General features: G+C 42.5%; 1 protein-coding gene across 1 annotated transcript in view; it reads left to right on the plus strand.

Moving 5' to 3' along the window:
• The window catches only part of Cryl1 (crystallin lambda 1), a 171,671-nt gene that overhangs the window by 113,680 nt on the left and 37,513 nt on the right, over positions 1–20,478 (plus strand). Inside the window, exon 4 of the mRNA XM_004670546.2 lies at positions 18,586–18,747. Coding sequence (XP_004670603.2) covers positions 18,586–18,747 — 162 coding nt within the window. The remainder of the gene's footprint in view (positions 1–18,585; positions 18,748–20,478) is intronic.

Genomic DNA, 20,478 nt, shown 5'->3' on the forward strand with positions numbered 1-20,478 from the left:
CTTGTCCCATTGTCTTGGGACCTCAGTTACACATGTTAGGTCACTTGAGATTTGTACTGGAGGTCTTGTGTGCTTGCTTTGTTCTCAGCTGTTTTGCTCATTTTTTTCCTCATTTGAATAATTTCAGCTGACTTACCTGATCTTAAGTTTGTAGATTACTTCCTCAACAGTATTGCTTCTACTGATGAGCTGGCCAAAGACATCCTTTATTTTTACTACTTTGCTTTGCAGTACCAGCATTCTCTGGAACTTTCTAATGTTATATTTCTTTGCTGAAATAACACAAGTGATTTTGTGTGTGCCCACAGTTTTCATTAGTGCCTTTAACATATTAATCATAGCTATTTAAGTTCCAATATCTGAGTCATAGCTGAGTCGACTTCTAATGATCATTTTGCCTTCTGAGTATGTGTTGGTTTTTTTCTTACCTTTTTGTCTGCCTTACAACATTTTTTATTTTTGAAAGTCAGCCATTTTGAACAGGACAATAGATCCTGACGTAAACAGTTTTTAACGTCTGGGAACTGGCACACCTTTCCTTCTGCAAGGCTTTCATTGTGGGGATCTGAGTCAACTTGGTTAGCAGTTGGGCAAGGTTTAAGATTTGAGGTTGCTGTGGCTACCCTGGGTTCACTAGAGGCTTTTAGTTCCTCTGGAAATACCATGTGTTTAAGGTGAGGACCGGCTGGCCAGAGGATCTTGTGGATTTCCTCCTCTGCAGCAGCTCTACCGTCAGTTTTCAGTCCTCCTTATGCACACCCTTCATAGGGGATCCAGTTCCACGTTCTCATTCTGCCCTTCTCCCAGACTTCTCTTACTTGCTAATTACAGCTGTTCAGCTCAGGGAAGATTATGATTTCTCCTCAGTATCAGGTACCCCGTCCATGGGGCTTGGTAGAGGCCTCCACAGGGTTCCTGCCTCCCTAGGGTAGGCAGCATGTATTCTTGCTCCTCCTTCAGAGATAAGAGTTCCTTTTATTTCAGTTCAGTAATGGGAATTCTAAGGCTATTGTCTCCAGCTCCTTCAGTGAACTAAAATGTATTCATGTCACATAGTGAATGAACTTGATGTTCACAGAGAACTTCAATTTGTTTCCCTCAGTTTTTCCTGCATGCATTAAAACCTGGAGAAGTGTATTGTGCTGAGAATAGTCTTAAATGTGTTGGGAAATCAGTGGGCCTCATTCTGCCCTAAAAGTTTTCTGTCAGGCTGTGGCTAGGAATAACCTTGTCCTCATTACCAAAAGCTGTTGCAACGTGGAATAGAATGTTTCAGCTCCTGGCTAAATCTTTCTTCTATACATAGGCAGATGTGTGGACATTATGAGCCAGCTTGGTTGGCCTTGTCTTTGAACTTGAATGTTAGAGATTGTTAGCCAAGAACAGTGCTCAAGTGAATGCAGTGGTGAGACACATTACCTATGTGTTAAGCTGTTTTAAAGATGCCCGTGTATACATGATTACAATAGTTGCTACGTCACTTTTTTTTTTTTAAATGACAAGGTCTTGCTGTATTGCCCTGGTTGAAGTACAGCAGCTGGTCACAGATATCATTCCACTATTGATGAATATGTACAACCCAGTTGTTCCCTAATCCTGGGAGGTTACCATGATACCAATCAACATAGTGTGCTATAGCCCCAAAGTCCTGGGCTCAACAAACCTTCTGCCTGAACTTCTCAAGTAGCAGATATCACTGGCACTCTTTATAGCCCCCAGCTAGTTCACTGATTATTATTATTTTTTGCAATGTTGTTTGTTAGAGGAAAAAAAGTTTCTGTATTGTACATGCACAGATCTAGTTTTTTTTAACTTTATTCCCTAAACAATGTAGTTTTACAACTATTTACACAGTATTTACATTTCATTAGGTATTAGAAGTAGTCTAGAGATGATTTAAAACAGATAGGAGTATGTGTATAGATTCTATACAAACTTAGTTTATTTTATCTAAGGGGTTTGGGCATCTGTGGATTTTGGTGTCTACTTGTGTCCTGAAACCAGTCCCTCATAGGCACTAAGGAGTGACTATGCATTTTAATCTAACTTTAGTCTTTGTATAATACAACATAACCTTCTGCTTTAAAAAAACTGTATTTCTTCTGATTGTACAAGTAATCCAAGATAATTGTAGAAAATTGGAAAGTTCATAAAATAATAAGGAAAATTACAAAGGTGTTTGTTGCCTAAGAATAGAGCCCATACATTTTATGAATATATTGTAAAATCATAAAGAATCAGATATTTTTTATTTTTATTTTATTTTATTTTTTTGGTTTTTCGAGGTAGGGTCTCACTCTGGTCCAGGCTGACCTGGAATTAACTCTGTAGTCTCAGGATGGCCTTGAACTCACGGGCGATCCTCCTACCTCTGCCTCCCGAGTGCTGGGATTAAAGGCGTGCGCCACCACGCCCGGCCTAGGAATCAGATATTTTTTAATACACCCAACATTGTATTATGTGTACTTTCCTAGTCTATTAATTTTGAATAAGCTTGTTTTAATGAGCACACTGTCTCATTCTTTGGATGTTTTATGATCTTAACCATTTTAAAATAAATCCTTCGTTGGGCATGTAATCCTAACACTTGGGAAGCAAAGGTGGGAAGGTCTTCACAAGTACACTTATGCATTTTACTCTATAAACTTACTGTGTACTGAGGTGAACTGCTCTCTGCTCTGCTCCAGTCCACTCAGCTCTGCTTCTCTGCTCCAGCCTGCCTGCTTCTCTTCAGCAGGGCCACAGGGATACATGTGAGTGCTGCTTCCCCCTCACCCAGCCTGGCTGGATGCGGGGAAGAGCAGAAAACCGTTTCTTGGTTTGGACATCTTTTCTGCTTGCCTCTTACTTTCTAGTTTGGGGTAACTTCTCTCTTTAATTACATGCATGATTTTCCTGTGGTTTCTGAATCTACCATGTGCTGGTTCTTTCCAAGTTTCCCTACACAGGCTCCTAGATTCCACTTTCCACGTGTTTGCAGCTTTACTCTAATTTCTTTCTAAAAGCCTCAGTTTCACCAGGCGTGGTGGTGCCCACCTTTAATTCTAGCAGTCGGGAGGCACAGGTAGGAGGATCGCTGTGATTTCAAGGCTAGTCTGAGACTATAGTGAATTCCAGATCAGCCTAGGCTACAGTGAGACTGGGGGAGCCTCAGTTTCTCTTAAGTCTACATGCTTGCGGCTCTACTCTAGATTTTTTTCCCCCTCAAAACCTGTTTCTCTTAAACAAACCTTATAAACTATGTAGTCTTTCTACATGAAAGTGTTTCCTAAAGAATGTAAGAGCCAAAGGAAGGGTAGGACTCCATACAACTTGCTCCCTCCAGACATAGAATGGCTTAGATATCCATGACCTCACAGTGTCTGACACTACCTACACAAGACCATCATAAGAGGAGGAAAAGACCATCACATCAAAATAAAAGAGAGACTGGTTGAGATGGGGAAGGGGATATGATGGAGAATGGAATTTCAAAGAGGAAAGTGGGGGGGGCAGGGAAGGTATTACCATGGAATACTTTTTATAATCCTGGCAAATGTTAATAAAAATTGAGAAAAAAAAGTGTTTCCTAAACCCCACAATTTGTGATTTATCCCTTAAATAAACCCCACAGTTTGTGATTTTTTCCCCTCAATAAACTTAATAATTTATAACTTATCCTTCTTGAGTCAATTCTTTATTAAAAGTAGGACAGAAGTCAGAACTTGGGGTTCATTCATTGGAAGACTGCACCTGAACCTCAAAATCCTGCATGTCGATTTGGGAGGAAGTGAGAACTATTGTGAGGAGGACAAGAGGAGATGAGGGGCAAATATGGTTAAAGTATATTGTACACATATATGAAGATGTCATGATAAATACATCACTTTGTATATATTATATATGCCCTAAAAAAGAGTTAGGGCTGAGGAGATTGTTTGGTGGATAGAGTGCTTACTGTGCAAGCACAAAAACCTCAGTTTGGATCTACAGAACCCACATAAAAGCTGGGTGTGTCAACCTGTGCCTGTAATTCCAGTGCTAGGGAAGTGGAGGCCACTAGAGCTCCTGGTTCTAAGAAAGAATCTTGTCTCAAAAAATAAGGTAGATAAGCCAGACGTGGTGGCACATGCTTTTAATCCCAGCACTCTGGAGTTGGGGTAGGAGGATCACCATGAGTTCGAGGCCACCCTGAGATTCCATAGTGAATTCTAGGTCAGCCTGGGCTAGAGTGAGATCCTACCTCAAAAAACAAAAAACAAGCCAAAAAAAAAAAAAAAAAGTGTATTGATCGTATTCCCAGTGAGTTATACTCTTATATCCTTTCCCCTGCCTCTGTTCTACTGGGGACCCTCCTCAGTGAGATTATTGGTATTCACTATGGGGTCATAAATGCACCAATCAGTGTGTGTGGAGCTGGTGGGCAGGGATAATTCAGGATACTCCTCTTTCTCACCCTGTGGTTCTCACAATCTTTCCAACCCTGATTCTTCAGTGTTCTCTGAGCCTTGGAGGGGGTTTTATAAGTCTGCTTTAGTATTAAACTCTCTGTATCCTCTGGATTTTTGGTTTAATGAAGTTTGAATCTCCTCAGCATCAACAACCATCTACCTGGAAGAAGTTGTTAGGCTAGCAGTAAGAGCAACACTCAGTGTTTAAACTTCCTCTATAATGTCTCATGGGCCCTGGCAGATGTGATAGAAATGACTCATCTCCTGCTGGTCAGTTGGGTATCTTTTCTTGCCATATTGATGGGTCTTGGTTCTCCCCAGTATTCTCTGCCATCTGTGGAAAAGCAGATTCTCCAACCAAGGGTGAGAGTAGCATGGATCAAAGGGGAAAAGCAATGTCATGTAAAAGACTTTTTGATAATCATCACCCCTCTTTTCTTAGCCAAAGAACAGTGGGAGCTTCTCTCTAGAGTCTATGACCTTCCTATATATAGGCTTCTAACTTGGTTCTCAGTACCAGGTATAAATTCCCTCCCACTGAATGAGCCTCATGTCCAATCAGAGAGCAGTTGATTACTCCCGTAATCTCTGTGTTATTATTGCACAGGTGTGTACATCTTGCCTAGCTGGTTGATTTTGTAGCTTGCTTATTCACACTGAGGGTGACCATTATCCCAACAGCTCACATAGTATTTTCCAGCAATGAGGGCTGTTCATTATGCCCCCCACATTCCCTTAACCCCATACTCCCAAGAACCTTCTACCCCCTGTATTCTTTCCTTTTACTTGCATGTTAAATATTACCTTTTCATCTCTCCCTGTTTCCACTCTCTCCTATCCTCATTCTAGTTCCTTGCCAATACTACTGATAGTTACTACAACTTTCAAACAAATCAATCTCTAGGATCTGCATATGAGCGAGAACATGTAGTATTTGTTTTCCTGAGACTAATTTTGCTTAGTATGATTTTTTAAAAGTTTATCCATTTTCCTACACATTTAATAACAATAATAATAATTTTTTTACTGCTGAGTAGAGCTCCATTGTTGTTGTAGTCAGGTTTGCATTGCTGGTAGAAATCACCCATCCAAGAGCAGCTTGTGGAAAAAAGGTTTATTTTGGCTTACAGGCTTGAGGGGAAGCTCTGCGATGGCAGGGGAAAACGATGGCATGAGCAGAGGGTGGACATCACCCCCTGGCCAACATTATGTGGACAATAGCAACAGGAGAGCGTGCCAAACACTGGCATGGGGAAACTGGCTATAACACCCATAAGCCCGCCCCCAACAATACACTGCCTCCTGGAGGCGTTAATTCCCAAATCTCCATCAGCTGGGAACCTAGCATTCAGAACACCTAAGTTTATGGGGGACACCTGAATCAAACCACTACAATTATGTATATGTACCACATCATTATCCATTCATCAGTAGATGGGCATTTGACCTGATTACATTTCCTTGCTATTATGAATAAATCAGCAACAAGGCTGAGCAAGTATCTCTGTGGTAAAGAGTAGCATCTTTAGGACATATGTCCAGGAGTGATACAGCTGGATCAAATGTTAAATCGATTTTCAGATCTTTGAGGAACTGTCATACTGATTTCCTTAGTGGCTGTACAAGTTTGCACTCCCACCAACAGCGGATGAGGATTCCTCTTTTACCATACTCTCACCGGCATTTATTGCCATTTGATTTTTTTTCATGATAGTTATTCTGTCTGGAGTGAGATGGAATTTCAGAGTACTTTTAATTTATATTCCCTGATGGCTAAAGATTTTGAATATCTCTTTAGATATTTATTGGCCATACTTTTTCCTTTGAGAACTTTCTGTCCAGTTCCCTGCCCCATTTTTTATTTTGTTGATTTTTTTATTGTTAAATTTTTTTTTTCCAAGATAGGCTGTCACTCTAGCTCAGACTGACCTGGAATTCTCAATGTAGTCTCAGGATGGCCTCGAATTCACAGCGATCCTCCTACCTTTGCTTCCTCAGTACTGGGATTAAAGCTGTATGCCACCACACCTGGCTTTATTGTTCATTTAAAAAATAATATTTATTTGAGAGATAGAAAGAGGAAGAGAGAGAGAGAGAATGAATGGGCATGCCAGGGCTTCTAGCCATTGCAAATGAACTCCAGATGCATGTGCTACCTTGTGTATCTGGCTTATTTGAGTACTAGGAAATAGAACCTAGGTTCTTAGGCTTTAAGCAAGTACCTTAACCACTAAGCCATCTCTCCAGCCCTATTGTTAGTTTTTTGAGTTTGTTTAGCTTATTTGTTTTTTTTTTGACAATTTTCATACATGCATTTAAAAAATAATTCTTTTTGAGGGCTGGAGAGATGGCTTAGAAGTTAAGGCGTTTGCCTGCAAAGGCAAAGGATTCTGGTTTTACTCTCCAGGAGGACCCACGAAAGCCAGGTGCACAAGGGGCACATGCATCTGGAGTTTGTTTGCAGTGGCTGGAGGCCCTGATGCACCCATTCTCCCTCTCTCTGTCAGTTTGTTTTTTTTTTTAAATGTTCTCCATATTAAACCTCTGTATATGCAGCCTTCTGAAGGGTCTGGGCTAGACCCTGAAGGACCTAGCCTACTGAATGCCCAAGCTATGGAGTGTGATCAGCTAGGGAATCCCTACTAAGGGCAATGCAGGCAGCCAGCCCAAGCCAAGCAGTGAGGGATTGTAATGCAGGGCATTAGGGGTCACCTGGGCCCTGGCCACCCAGTGCTACTCACTGCCCTGGGCTTTGGAGTGAGGTCAGATCCAGGGTCTCTACTGGTGAGGTCTGGATTTTAAATTATGTGTTAAAATGTTATTTACCATGATTTGCAATGATGAGTTTGCTTGGTTCTTCATTGTCATTTTTTTCTATATCTATTTTATCTTTTGCATGGCATTCTGGATAATTTCCTAAGCACTACCTTCTGTTTTACTAATTTGCTCTTCAGCTATTTCTATTCTATCGCTTAGCCTATTAAAAAAATCAGTGGCTTAATTTAATTAGCTCTGCATTCTAACCAACTGAGCTAACTGGCTAAATCAGTGGGTTTATTTTAATGTCAAGATATTGTATTTTATACTTTTAAAATTCTGCCTAGTCTTCATGGATTTTATTCTTTCTTTTTTAGATTCCCTTTTTCAGCTCTGTGAAGTTCTTAAAAAATATTTGTTTACTTGTTTGTTGACTGATGGTTGTGTGTGAGAGAGAGGGAGTGGGGGGGGGCTAAGTTGTGTGTGTGTGTGTATGTGTGTGTGTGTATGTGTGTGTGTGTATGTGTATGGGTGTACCAGAGCCTTTCTTCACTGCAAATGAACTCCAGATGAATGTGCCATGTTGTGCACCTGGCTTTTACATGGGTACTGGGGAATCAAACTCAGGCCTGTAGGCTTTGCAAACAAGTGCCTTTAACTGTTGAGCCACTTCCTAGCCCTTTAAAAAATATTTTTATTTATTTATTTTCACTTAGAGAGGGGGGGAGAGAGAGAGAGAGAGAGATAAGGAGGGAGAGAGAGAGAATATGGGCACATCAAGGCCTCTTGCCACTGCAAATGGGCTCCGGATTCCTGTAGTACTTTGTGCATCAAGCTTTACGTGGGTACTGGGAAGTTGAGCCTGGGATAGCAGGCTTTGCAAGCAAGTGCCTTTAACCACTCAGCCAGTTCTCCAGCTCTTCTGTGACTTTTTATATCTGACATCTAGGTTATTTTGCATGTTTTACAGTTGTGAGGTTTTTTTTTTTTTCCAGTGGAGTTCTGATTTTGCAAAAGGCCTCTTCCCTCTTCTATCCCTGTAGAGGTTTTTAAAGTTTGCTTCTGCCAGTTTTATCATTGTGAATAGCATTTGTGTTGCTTCCAGATCAGTGTATAGCATAAATTTTAACTCCACACCTGGATAAAGTTTGGGCTTATACATATAAATTCACATGCTAATTTATCTTCCCTCTACTCTGTGACCTTCCATGTGGACGCCAGATCTAGACAACTATCTCTGTCTTCATCCTCAAAAGGTGCCTATTGTTTTAAGCAGTGAACCAGTTCATTGAAATTGCAGCCTCTGGAGGGTTTCAGCTTTATCATAGGCATCCTGGTGCCATCCTTTCAGCCCTTCCTGAAAGCTTTTGAAGCAACCCTCAACCCACATCATTGAACTCCCCACCCCAGAGGGCCCCAGCCCCAGCTCCAGTCCTGGCTGCTTTGACTTTTCATCTGGTTCAGTACTTCACGTAAAGGGGCGGTTAGTTTTACATGGAATCATGTGGTATTTGCAGAGGGAAGACTAGGTTTTCCATCGTTTCATATTGTCAGAACTAGAAGCCCTCATCAGTTAGATGGGAGAAAGTTTTATTAGCATGTGGAGAGTCTCTGTGTGTGTCTCTGCTGTGTCTCTAAGCTTGGAATGAAACTGTGCACCCTTGTTTTTAGGGTCATAATGCAATTTCTTTTTTTATATATAGCTAATATGGTACCTACAGGGAAATGTGGTGAGGGGTATTTTGAATTGAATTCTGTTTTAGGCCAAAAGTGAGTGTTCAGTAAAACACTCAACACACATATACATTTATACTAAGTATTTCCTTCTGCATTCTTCTGTTGGCTTCCCTGATGGGAGATAAGACATTAGGACTGTTGTTAAACAGACTCTGTGTCAGTCACAAAGTGATGTCTTTCCTCTGTTCTCACACTAGCAATAAACAGACTCACAGGCTCCAGATGTGTGGGTGGTTTTCCCCACACACCAGCAGCAACAGACACTGGCTGAGTCCTCTGTTACCTAAGTCATTGACAGGCTTAGTCTGTTAAGGCTGTTCCCTACCCCATACTTCTGTCTTATTTGTTTTGTTTTGTGACAGGAACTTATGTAGCACAGGCTGGCCTGGACCAGCCTATGGAGTCCAGGCTGGCCTCAAACTCTCCATCCTCCTGCCTTGTCTCCTGAGTGCTAGGAAAAACAGGCGTGAGTCAACACACCCATTTTTTTTTTCTCTGAACTCTGACTTTCTATACATCATGGTTCCCATGATCACCTCATTAGATTTATTTTCTTTTTGATTAATTTTTTTGATTAGCCCACAGAGCTCAGGCAGATCCACTTGCTGTTCTGGGGAAGAGGGCATCATAAAGACTACAGATTAATAGATGCATAAGCTGAGGCCGAGGGTTGACAGGCAGAGGCGAGCTTCCAGGCCTTCTTGTGCCTGCCACACTCCACAACTTGCCACCAGGTTAGCAGTGCAGAAGCTTGTTTGAACCTTGTCCTTTGGGTTGTTTCAAGACTTCACTGCATGAGTGATTGAGACATGCTGTGTGGAAATATGATTGGACAAATAGGGTCTGAGGGAGGGGGAACATTAGATTATAACTTGGTGGGACTATGACCAATATGCAATATGTTCACATAGTAAAATTCACAATTAATAAAACAGACACAGTTAAAAAAAAAGAAAGGCCAAAGAGAGTATAATAGTAGATAACATCTGTAAAAAATAAAGGTCTGATCTAATAGTGGCAATGTGAGTGGGGAAGCCCTGTGTAGGCCCTGTGCCTTCAGCATTCTGCTTGGCCTCCATATGCAGCATTCCTTCCTCTAAGGTATGGGCAGGACTCTTCTGGAATGAGGAGAATCCCAACACCTACTATCTGACAATTTCTTTATGACCAGCTAAAAGCAAGGAACAATTAGTTTCTATGACTTGCCTCGGGAAGGAGTTGTGGATGAAAACCAATACATACGTAAGTGTAACCACCATATCACACAGAGCCATTCCTTGGGCTCCCTCAGTTTTATGTGGCCTTATAAAGCCAGTTTCCCCATCCGACCTTCCTTCTACTTTGATACTTTCCAGGAAACCTTATGATTTTGGGGTGAGATAAACTCACATCTAAGGTCTTGGGGAAATGGATGAATCTTTACAAGATGTCTACCCTATAACATACTACCCAGCGCTCAGGAGGCAGAGAGGTGGGAGGATCACTATCTGTTGAGCCTGCCTGAGACTAAAGGGAGACCAGACCTTACCTTGAAAAACCAAAACCAAACCAAAACCAAAAATGAAAAAAACAAACCAAAACAAATAAAAAACAGGACAACAACAACAACAAAAAACCAGAGTTATATTTTTTTTTAAAGGAGAGTAAAATGTTGGTTATTTTCAGTGACATATGAAGAGAGATTGAATGGATTAAAAACAAGGAATCAGCTGGGCATGGTGGTGCACACCTTTAATCCCTTTAATTTGGGTAGAGTTAGGAGGATCACCGTGAGTTCAAGGCCACCCTGAGACTACATAGTTAATTCCAGGTCAGCCTGGGCTAGAGTGAGCCCCTACCTTGAAAAACAAAAAACAAAAAACAAAAAACAAAACAACAAAAAAAAAAGAAATCAGGAAAAGAAACAAGCAAACATCTGATTGTCAAAGTTAAGTCAAACAAAAACAAATGCTGTATTGTGTTGTTTTGAAAATGTATTCTTTAAATAATGGAAGTAGTCTGAGTGTCTTCTTTAAAAAGCCATGACTAGGTATGGTGACATACTCCTGTAACCCCAGCAATAAAGAGACAGAGGTAGGCAGGTTGCCATGAGTGTGAGACTAGCTTAGGCTACACATTAAATTCCAGGCCCAGCCAGGGCTACAGAGTGAGAACTTGTGCCGCCATGCTTAACCAATACTTTAAAATTTATTTTGTGTTTATAAAAAGTTATACTCTTATATCCCTTCACCCCTTTCCTTGCTTAGAGGAGATTTTGGCATTGACTGTGGGGTCTTGAAGGCCTCAGTCATTCTCTGGTGGGACTGTGCCTCAGGGTATTTCTACCCACTCTGTGGCTCTTACAAACCTTCCACCCCCTCTTCTGCGATGTTCCTGAGCCATGGTGGGCCTTGACCAGTGCTTGAAAAAAAAAAAAACACCTAATTTGTAACAAGACATAGTGACATACATCTGTAATCCCATCACCTGGGAAGTGGAGGCAGGAGTATCAGGAGTTCAGGATCCCCCTTAGCTACAATAGTGAGCCTGAGCTCTATGTGATCATGTCTCAAAAACAAAACAAAAAAAGAAAACCCCCAAAACAACAACAACAACAACAACAACAAAAACCCCAAACACCTCCCAGAACAAAAAATTCTTACCAATATTTAAAAATAACACATCTGGGCTGGAGGGAGAGCTCAGCAGTTAGCACACTTGCCTGCAAAGCCTAACAACCTGGGTTTAATTCCCCAGTACCCACTTAAAGCCAGATGCACAAAGTGGCGCATGTATCTGGAGTTCGTTTGCAGAGGCAAGAGAACCTGGCATACCTATTCTCTCTCTGTCTCTCTCTATTTCTCTTGGTTTGCAAATAAGTAAAAACATTTAAAAAATAAAAATGCCGCCGGGTGTGGTGGCGCACGCCTTTAATCCCAGCACTTGGGAGGCAGAAGTAGGAGGATTGCTGTGAACTTGAGGCCACCCTGAGACTACATAGTGAATTCCAGGTCAGCCTGGGCTGGAGTGAAACCCTCGAAAAAAAACAGAACAAACCAACAAAAAGCCACTTCCTCCTTAGAAATTCAATAAAACAATAGGATAAATAAAAGCTTAACGGAAATACTTTTAATTGCATTGTGTTTTTTTTTTTCATGTCAAGTATCTAAATCCTAAATGAATTATTTCATAAAAGGTATAAAAAAATCCCTGGAATGAGGATGGAAATAGATACACAGCACACAGCAGAACAGTGCCAGAGCTGGTGCCATGCTTGCCTCCTGTGGCTTCCGTGCCATCACCTGAGGCAGGAGTGCTCCTTACAGCAAATAGCAGTAATCTCTGTAAGCAGAACACCTAAGCCCCGGGAAGTCACTCTGTTAGGATTTCCACATCACAAAGGTCCCTTGATCGGGTAGAATTTGTTCTGGATGGTGGTGGAAATCTCTAGGCTTTTCAGTACATGTGCTAGCAAAATGAAGACAAGTAATGTGCTCTTAAAGAAAAATCTTTAATTTGATTTTTAGGGGGCAAATGAGCCCCTGGTTCGGACAGAGTGTCGTTTATTGTGTTTGATGTTGGGTGGTTGAAAAGGAATGTCCCTTCCCTTTCTTTCCTTTTACACATTTCATTATTTCTTCTGGAGCTTGAAAAACTCCTACTACTTGTTTCCATTCTTACCTCTTTCCTCTCATCCTCATCCCCTCTTCATCCCTCTCTCGCTGTCCACCTCTTCAAGAGTGTAGTCATAGATTTTCTAAGATTGTACTCTTGACAAAACACTGAAGAGAAGCTGGTGGTATTAATTAGACAGATCGAAGTAGGAGATTAAACTAATACCAACAGAAAGCCTGTCATGCATTTTGTTTCCATCTTTTAACCCTAGAGTGAATTTCCTGTGTCCGACGGCAACAGGATTTGAGCTCACTGGCTGTCTTTGCCATGTTGTTTTCCCCCTTTGAAACTGGCTGGCTACTAGAACTTACTTGCATATGCAACATACCTTCATTCTTCTAAATTGTTTTTTCTTCCCGGGAAGCATGTGGAACATTGCATCTGGATGTTGTATATAAATCACAGGACTCCTGTTTACCACCTAGGTTGTTGGGGAAACTTAGCAGAATTTCATCTTTCCCCTTTATGCCATTGGTTGTGGAAATGTGTGTTGCATAGACAGTGGTAGTGTTTGGCCTTACTTGAAAACAGCATGCTTACCTAACACTCGCCTCCCCAGGAATTATCTCAACACACTGACTTACTGTGGCTGTGCAGGTTTTCCCAAAGTACAGTCCTGATAAACAAAACTACCCAGGTAGCGTTTACTCCTCATAGATGATGTGTCCATAATTTACCCTCAGCATTTTTTTTTTTTTTTTGGCACGTGCATGGGTCTGTGTACACCACGTGTGTGCTTTGTCTACTGAGCCGTCTCCCCGGCCCCCTTGGGATTTGCTTTTTAAAAGTTACAATTAAAGCTTATGTCTACAGTGCCATCATTCAGCGTCTTCCCTTCACGGAGGGTGGTGCTCAGGCTCAGCCTTTCTTCTTAGCCACTGCTACTACTTGATCCAGTAAGAGTAGCAAGAGGATCAGGAGTTCAAGGCCAGTCTTGGCTACTTAGTGAGTTAGAAGCCAGCCTGGGCTACATGAGACCCTGATGCTAAACAAAAACAACAGTAGGTGCTGGAGAGTTGGCTTGGCGGTTAAGCCGCTCGCCTGGAAGCCTAAGTACCCAGGTTTGATTCCCCAGTACCGCAAAAACCAGATGCACAAGGTGGCACATGCATCTAGAGTTGGTTTGCAGTGGCTGCAGGCCCCGTGTGCCCATTCTCTCTCTCTCTCTGATAAATAAGTAAAATATAAAAAAATTTAAAAAAACAATAACATCATCAGAGGAAGCTGTTTTGACATACCTTTAATAATTATGCTCGCTGGGAAATTTTGCTGTACTTTACTCCCTAGATTTTTATTGTTTTGTTTTGTTTGTCTGACTCTCCGCATGCCTGTGGGGTTGTTTGTGCATGACAGTATTTTTTGCTAGATGTGACATCTCCCTGCCTCAAAATAAACAAACCTAAACAAACAGAGATAAACCAGCACTTTGGAAGGCATAGTCACACTCTAATTAGGCAGGGGTGAGCTGGTTGCCTGCCTCAGTGATGCAGTGATTGGGGGCACTTCACATTTAGTGGCTTTGTTAAGAAAATGTCCCTACAGGGCAGGGCTGAGTGTAAAAGGCAAGAGGGTGTGGTTTAGAGAGCCCAAAGCAGCTCAGTCTGCCCCAGCACCTGTCAGCCACTCTTCGCATCACCCCAGCCCTCAGGGCAAGGAGGACCACAACACTGCCTCCCATCTGAGGCCCGATAATTGTGCTCCACACTCTTTTCTCAGAAAAGGGCTCCCTGAGTAGATACAGCAAGGAAATGAGCTTCAAGTGTGGCATGGAGAAGCCTTGAGGACTGTGGCCAGTCCATCCCACACAAGTGGGTTACCTTTAGAAACAGCAAAAAGAACCACCAAACTTCACGCCAGTGAGCCACTGGAAACCCTGACATAATTGTAGCAGGTTTGGGTTTCCTCTGGTTCAAGTTTTCTTGCCTTTGTGATGATCTGACGATCTGAAGACAGGCATAGGATTTCAGAGGAGATTCTGCAAGGCAGGATCACAATGAGGCCATTCATGCCCCTGACTCTCTCACTGGCTTATACAGGCTCTGCGTGGCTCTTCACCTCTGGCTTGGCTACAAGGCCCCATTTAAACTGATCCCACCTTGCAGACTTAACTGATCCAGGAGGGACTCAAAAGGACCAGCCAGCTACTGTTGCTCTTTTTTCCCTTTTGATAAGGGGATGGAGCACAATGGCCTTTACAGTTCTTAAATAACTCGATTTTTTTTTTTTAGCTTCTGCCTTGGAGATGTGATGCCTATATGACCTTTTGTTCTTAATAAAATTTCATGTGGCCTGATTATATATTTTTTTTTCTTTTTCTTTTCTTTTTTTTTGTTTTTTTGAGGTAGGGTCTCACTCTGGTCCAGGCTGACCTGGAATTAACTCTGTCATCTCAGGGTGGCCTTGAACTCATGGCAATCCTCCTACCTCTGCCTACCGAGTGCTGGGATTAAAGGCGTGCGCCACCACGCCCAGCTGAATATATTTTTTTAAAGTGTAAACAAACACGCTGTTGACTTTTTCCATTTTGAATAAAACTTTTAAAATCTTGTAAGTGATGTAGAAGAGAAATTCCCATGGTTGTTATTTAGATAATTTCAATATGTTAGTTATTACTATATTATAATCTACTAGGTATTATTAAATCATACTTGAAAAAATATATTTTTTAATTTTTCTTTCTTTTTTTTTGAGGTAAGGTCTTTTGTAGCTCAGGCTGGCCTCAAGCTTGCTAAGCAGCCAAAGATGACCTTGAATTCCTAATGCTCTTGTCGCTAGCTCCTGAGTGGTAGGATTACAAACTACAAACCTGGCTGACTTTCTCTCTTCTTTCCTTCCCTTTCTACCTCTCTCCCTCCTTTCCTTCCTAAACATATTTATAATTTTCACATGTGTGAGGGAGGGCACGAGAAAGAACATGGGATTGTCAGGGCCTCTTGCTGCTGCAAAGCATGCCATATGCATTTGTTGTTATATGGGTACTAGAGAACTGAAGCCAGCCCAATAGGCTTTGCAGACAGACCCCTTTAACTGGCGAGCTATCTCTCCATCCCCTGTTTTAAATTTTGAGGAGTGATTCTGATACAATTTCTAGCAGTACATCAATACTGAATTGCTGTTGTACAGTATCTTATACATAAATTCAGTATTTCAGTAAAAGTGACTAGGAAATTAAAGACCTTGAAATGACTACAGTGCCAGTATATTTCTGTTTTCCAGAAGGTTATGTTTGGCTTCTGTAGGTAGCTAGGGGGATAAGGGACCATGACATGAGAGTTGAGGCACTGGATGGCACATTGGCTGGTCATCAAGTATAGTGAGTAATTACTTTTTTCAAGGATAGCAACGACCACACTTTGGATCTATACTTTTTTTTAAAATACATATTTTATTTATTTATTTGAGTGAGTGAGCGAGAGAGAGAGAGAGAGAGAGAGAGAGAGAGAGAGAGAGACAGATAGAGAATGGGCACACCAGGGCCTCCAGCCACTGCAAATGAACTCTGGACACATGTGCCACCTTGTGCATCTGGCTTACGTGGGTCCTGGGGAATCGAACCTAGGTCCTTTGGCTTTACCAGCAGTTAACCTTGACCTCTAAGTCATTTCTCAAGCTCTGGATCTATACTTTTAGAAGAGTGGTTCTGAGCTTTAGGAGTCACAAGGATGCTTGTTAAAAATATATGTGCCAGGGCTGGAGAGATGGCTTAGTTGTTGAGTGCTTGCCTATGAAGCCTAAGGACCCTGGCTCAAGGCTCCATTCCCCAGGACCCACGTAAGCCAGATGCACAAGGTGGTGCACACATCTGGAGTTCATTTGTAGTAGCTGGAGGCCCTGGTGTGCCCATTCTCTTTCTCTCTCTCTCTGCCTCGTTCTCTCTCTGTCTGTCTGTTGCTCTCAAATAAATAAACAGTGGATAAAGCACTTGCCATATGAGCCCAAGTACCTAAGTTCAGATCTCTAGCATCCATGTAAAGCTGGGCATGGTGAGGTGGGAGGAGGAGACAGGAGAATCCCCCAGAAGCTCACAGTCCAGCTGGCCTGGTGAACACAGTGGTAAACAACGAGAGGCACTGCCTCCAGCAAGGTGGAAGGTGAAGCCTGGCAGCCGAGGTTGTCTTCTCATCACTGTACACACTCTGTGGCATGTGTGTGCTTACACATGCCCACCTGTGCAGGTGCCTGGAATGAGGTCTGGAATGGGAGCCTGAGATTTTGCACCCCCCCCGCCCCCCAGGTAGGGTCTTGTTCTAGCCCAGGCTGATCTGGACTTCACTATGGCCTTGAACTCACAGCGATCCTCCTACTGCTGGGATTAAAGGCATGCCCCACCACGTCCAGCTTGAGATTTTGCATTTTCACAGGCACGTACTAGATTCTGATACTTGGCTATTGGGCCATCATAAGAACAAACCAAAGCCAATGTCACAAGAGGATTTGGAGGATCAATCCTTTAGCCCCCCAGAGCACCATTGTCCCCAGGTGAGCAGGGACACACCTTGGTACAAGTGATCCCCAGTGTGATTCTCAGAGGCACAGCTCTGACACTTCTCCCTCCTCTGTTGCTTCTGTCCAAGGCAGGGCAGGGCAGGTGCTTCCCTCAACCGCAAGTTTACAGGAACACACTTCATCTGAGGCCGGCACTTGCTGTCATCTCAGCACAGCCCAGCTGTCTAGTTGGAATTTCAGAGTGGTTGTTACCAGCAGTATTTAATCCAATTACTTCCAGATCTGGTTGCCCACCTCCTTCAAATACCTTGTAATTGTTAGACACAAAGGTTTTTTCCAGAAAGACTCGCAATTAGGAAAGGGTTCTCAAAGTGCCTGTGGGGGGAATATTGATGTAATACTGGCTCATTTTAGGAGGATGAGATTTCCCCTTGAAGACTGGTGGATCTGATGGTCAGAACAGATATGGAAAGTATGTGGTGATGAAAGCGCAGAGGTCTGTAGGGGTTTGCCTCAGGTGTTGTGTTCTGTTGTATGATCCATCTTTGTGGCAGACTTTTTTATCATGAGAATTTTTAGTTGGCAGACCTTCCTTCTCCGCAGGATCTGGGAATGAAAGCTAGGGCCAGTTCCAGATGCTAGACAAGTGCCCACCCACTAGCTCAGCAGACTTTTTATGATGGGAATTTTCAGACCTATACAAAAACCACAAGTGTACAGAAGACACCCACGTACACATCACTTCACACATGTGCAGTTCGCTCCCACATACTCATCACTCTACACGTGTACAGCAAGCTTCCTCATACTCATCACTCTACACGTGTACAGCAAGCTCTCTCATACTCATTCCACCACGAGTACAGCAAGCTCCCACATACCCATTACTACCTTGTCACATGCCCGTTTCATTTTAGCAGTCTCTTCTGTTCTTAAATTAAGCTGTTATGTTTTTTGGGGGGTTGGGGAGGAACCAAGTGATCTTTTCCTTATCCCTGGGAAGGTTCATAGCTTTGTCTTCAGTAACAAAATATAGATTAATAAGAGAAAAAAAAACCCCACACATTTACTTAGTAGAAGCTTTACATCACACTGGAGCTTTCAGAAGTGAGGATCTAAAGAAGCAAAGAAACCTATGTAGTTTTTACACCCAGGTTTGATGAAAAGAGTGCATTCTTCAGAAATAGGAGAGGACAGCAGGATTCTGCTCTAATGGTCATAAACTGGGGTACTGAGCAACCCCTGTTTGGGTAGGGTCTTTTTGTTCATTGTCCTGGGTCTTCACCTTCCCTTGGCTCTGTCACAGGGTCTTGTGACCTGCTACTGGGAAGGGAAGAAAACTGTTTTATCTCCTTCTGCAGTCAAAAAGGCCACAGAGAAGTCAGGCAAAGCTTCCTGCTTCAGCTGGTTTCTCAAATGCCAATGTGCCCTAGAATGAAGTGTGTGTCCTGAACCTCATTATTTCCAAATTGGTTTGCTGTAGGAATGAAGCAAATGCAGTGTCTTACTTAGAGCCCATGTGCTGTGAGCATAAGTAGTAATTGAAATTTTTTTTTTTAAGGAATGTGTTCCAGAAAACTTAGAACTGAAGAAGAAGATTTTTACCCACCTCGATAGCATTGTCGACGACAGCGTCATCTTAAGCAGTTCCACCTCTTGTCTCCTACCTTCCAAGCTGTTTGGGGGTTTGGCACATGTGAAACAATGCATTGTGGCTCATCCTGTGAGTATTTGGTTTGGTCTTATTTATTTATTTATTTGTTTTTGAGGCAGGGTCTCACTGTAGCCCAGGCTAACTTAAAAGTCACTCTGTAGCCCAGGCTGGCCTTGAACTTATAGTAATTCTCCTACCTCAACCATCTGAGTGCTGGGATTAAAGGTGTGTGCCACTATGGCAGGCTCTTTGGTTTGGTTTTTCTCTTTGTGGTGCTAGGGCTCCAACCCAGGGCCTCATACATGTTAGGAAGTGCTCTATCAAAGGTATATCCCAGCCTCTGGCAATGTGTTAAGCTGGGGAATTGATTGCATCTCATTCTGTTTTCTAGGGCAGTAAGTTGCAGTGAATCTCCTGCTTTATTGAGGTATAATTCACATAGCAACAATCCATTGATTGGTATTCTACAACTTACAGTTGTGTAACACCATCCTTTATAAGAAAGAATATGAACTAAAAATTCTTTGGAATTTTATCTGTGTATCTAAGATGTCATGGCCTGTAATGAGCAATGTTTAAGGTTTTAGTCCTCAAGGAATTTGTCATGTACTAGGAAGCCTGCCACTAACCAAGCGGTCCCATGATCGAGGGAAAGTGCTCTGCTAAAAGTGCACATGTGGGCTGGAGAAATGGCTTAATGGTTAAGCGCTTGTCTGTGAAGTCTAAGGACCTCGGTTTGAGGCTTGATTCCCCAGGACCCAGACGCACAAGGGGTGCATGTGTCTGGAGTTCGTTAGCAGTGGCTGGAAGCCTTGGCGTGCCCATTCTCTCTCTCTCTCTCTCTCTCTCTCTCTCTCTCTCTCTCTCTCTCTCTCTCTGTCTCTTTCTCTCTCTGTCACACTCAAATAAATAAATAAAAATGAACAAAATTTTTTTTAAAAGTGCACATGTTCAAGACAGTTATCCCTAGAATGCACATGTTGAAGACAGTTATTCCTGAAAAAGATTTGACCAAAGTATTGCATTAAACATGCACATGTCCAAGACAGCTATCCCTAAGGGGGGGGGGGGGAAAGGTTTAAATAATCCTGGTTTATATTTTAACAGTTCAGGGAAAGAAAAGATTTGTATTCTTAAAACAACTGTGGAAGGGTCTCTGGTCCACTTTAGTTTCCTGAAGCAATTCAGAGTAGGGTTGGTTTTGTTAAAAGTGAAGGTCCTGGGTGCCACTGCTTTTTGTCTTGTGCCTAACCACTAATTGGGCAAACTTCCTCACCAGGAGCCCCTGAGGAGGTGAATTGGGCCATGGGCTTCCATTAGAAAGTGAGTGCTCAGTGGATCTTTCTGAGGTCAGTATATCAATACGAGGTTAAAGAAGTCAAAGATCACACAGTGGATGATGCTAGAGTCCTAGCCATGATCTCAGCATGACTATAGAAAACCGGAACAGCCTGCTAGGGCAGGAAAGCTAATGTAGCCCCAGCCATAATGTGATCATCTATCATATCATGGCTGGGACATCATAGGGTAAGGTTGAGGAGAAGCCGTACAGAGGAGCTTAGAGAGGATCTGACTGGGTTGATGAGGGGAAGTGTGTGTAAAGCTGGGGAAGGGTATAAGCAGAAACCTCAGGAAAGGAACCACCAGGGGTCTGTAGAGTGGGGAATCACATATATCAGGGAAGGAGAAGGTTGGAAAGACTCAAGAATTCAGGTTGAGTATTTGTGTCTGTTACTTTTCTTCTTGGTGTGACTAACACCTGACAAAAAGCAAATTAAGGGAGAAAGGATGTATTTGGCT

The sequence above is a fragment of the Jaculus jaculus genome, chromosome 7 (genome assembly GCF_020740685.1).
Source record: "Jaculus jaculus isolate mJacJac1 chromosome 7, mJacJac1.mat.Y.cur, whole genome shotgun sequence".
In the NCBI taxonomy this organism is placed as follows: Eukaryota; Metazoa; Chordata; class Mammalia; order Rodentia; family Dipodidae; genus Jaculus; species Jaculus jaculus.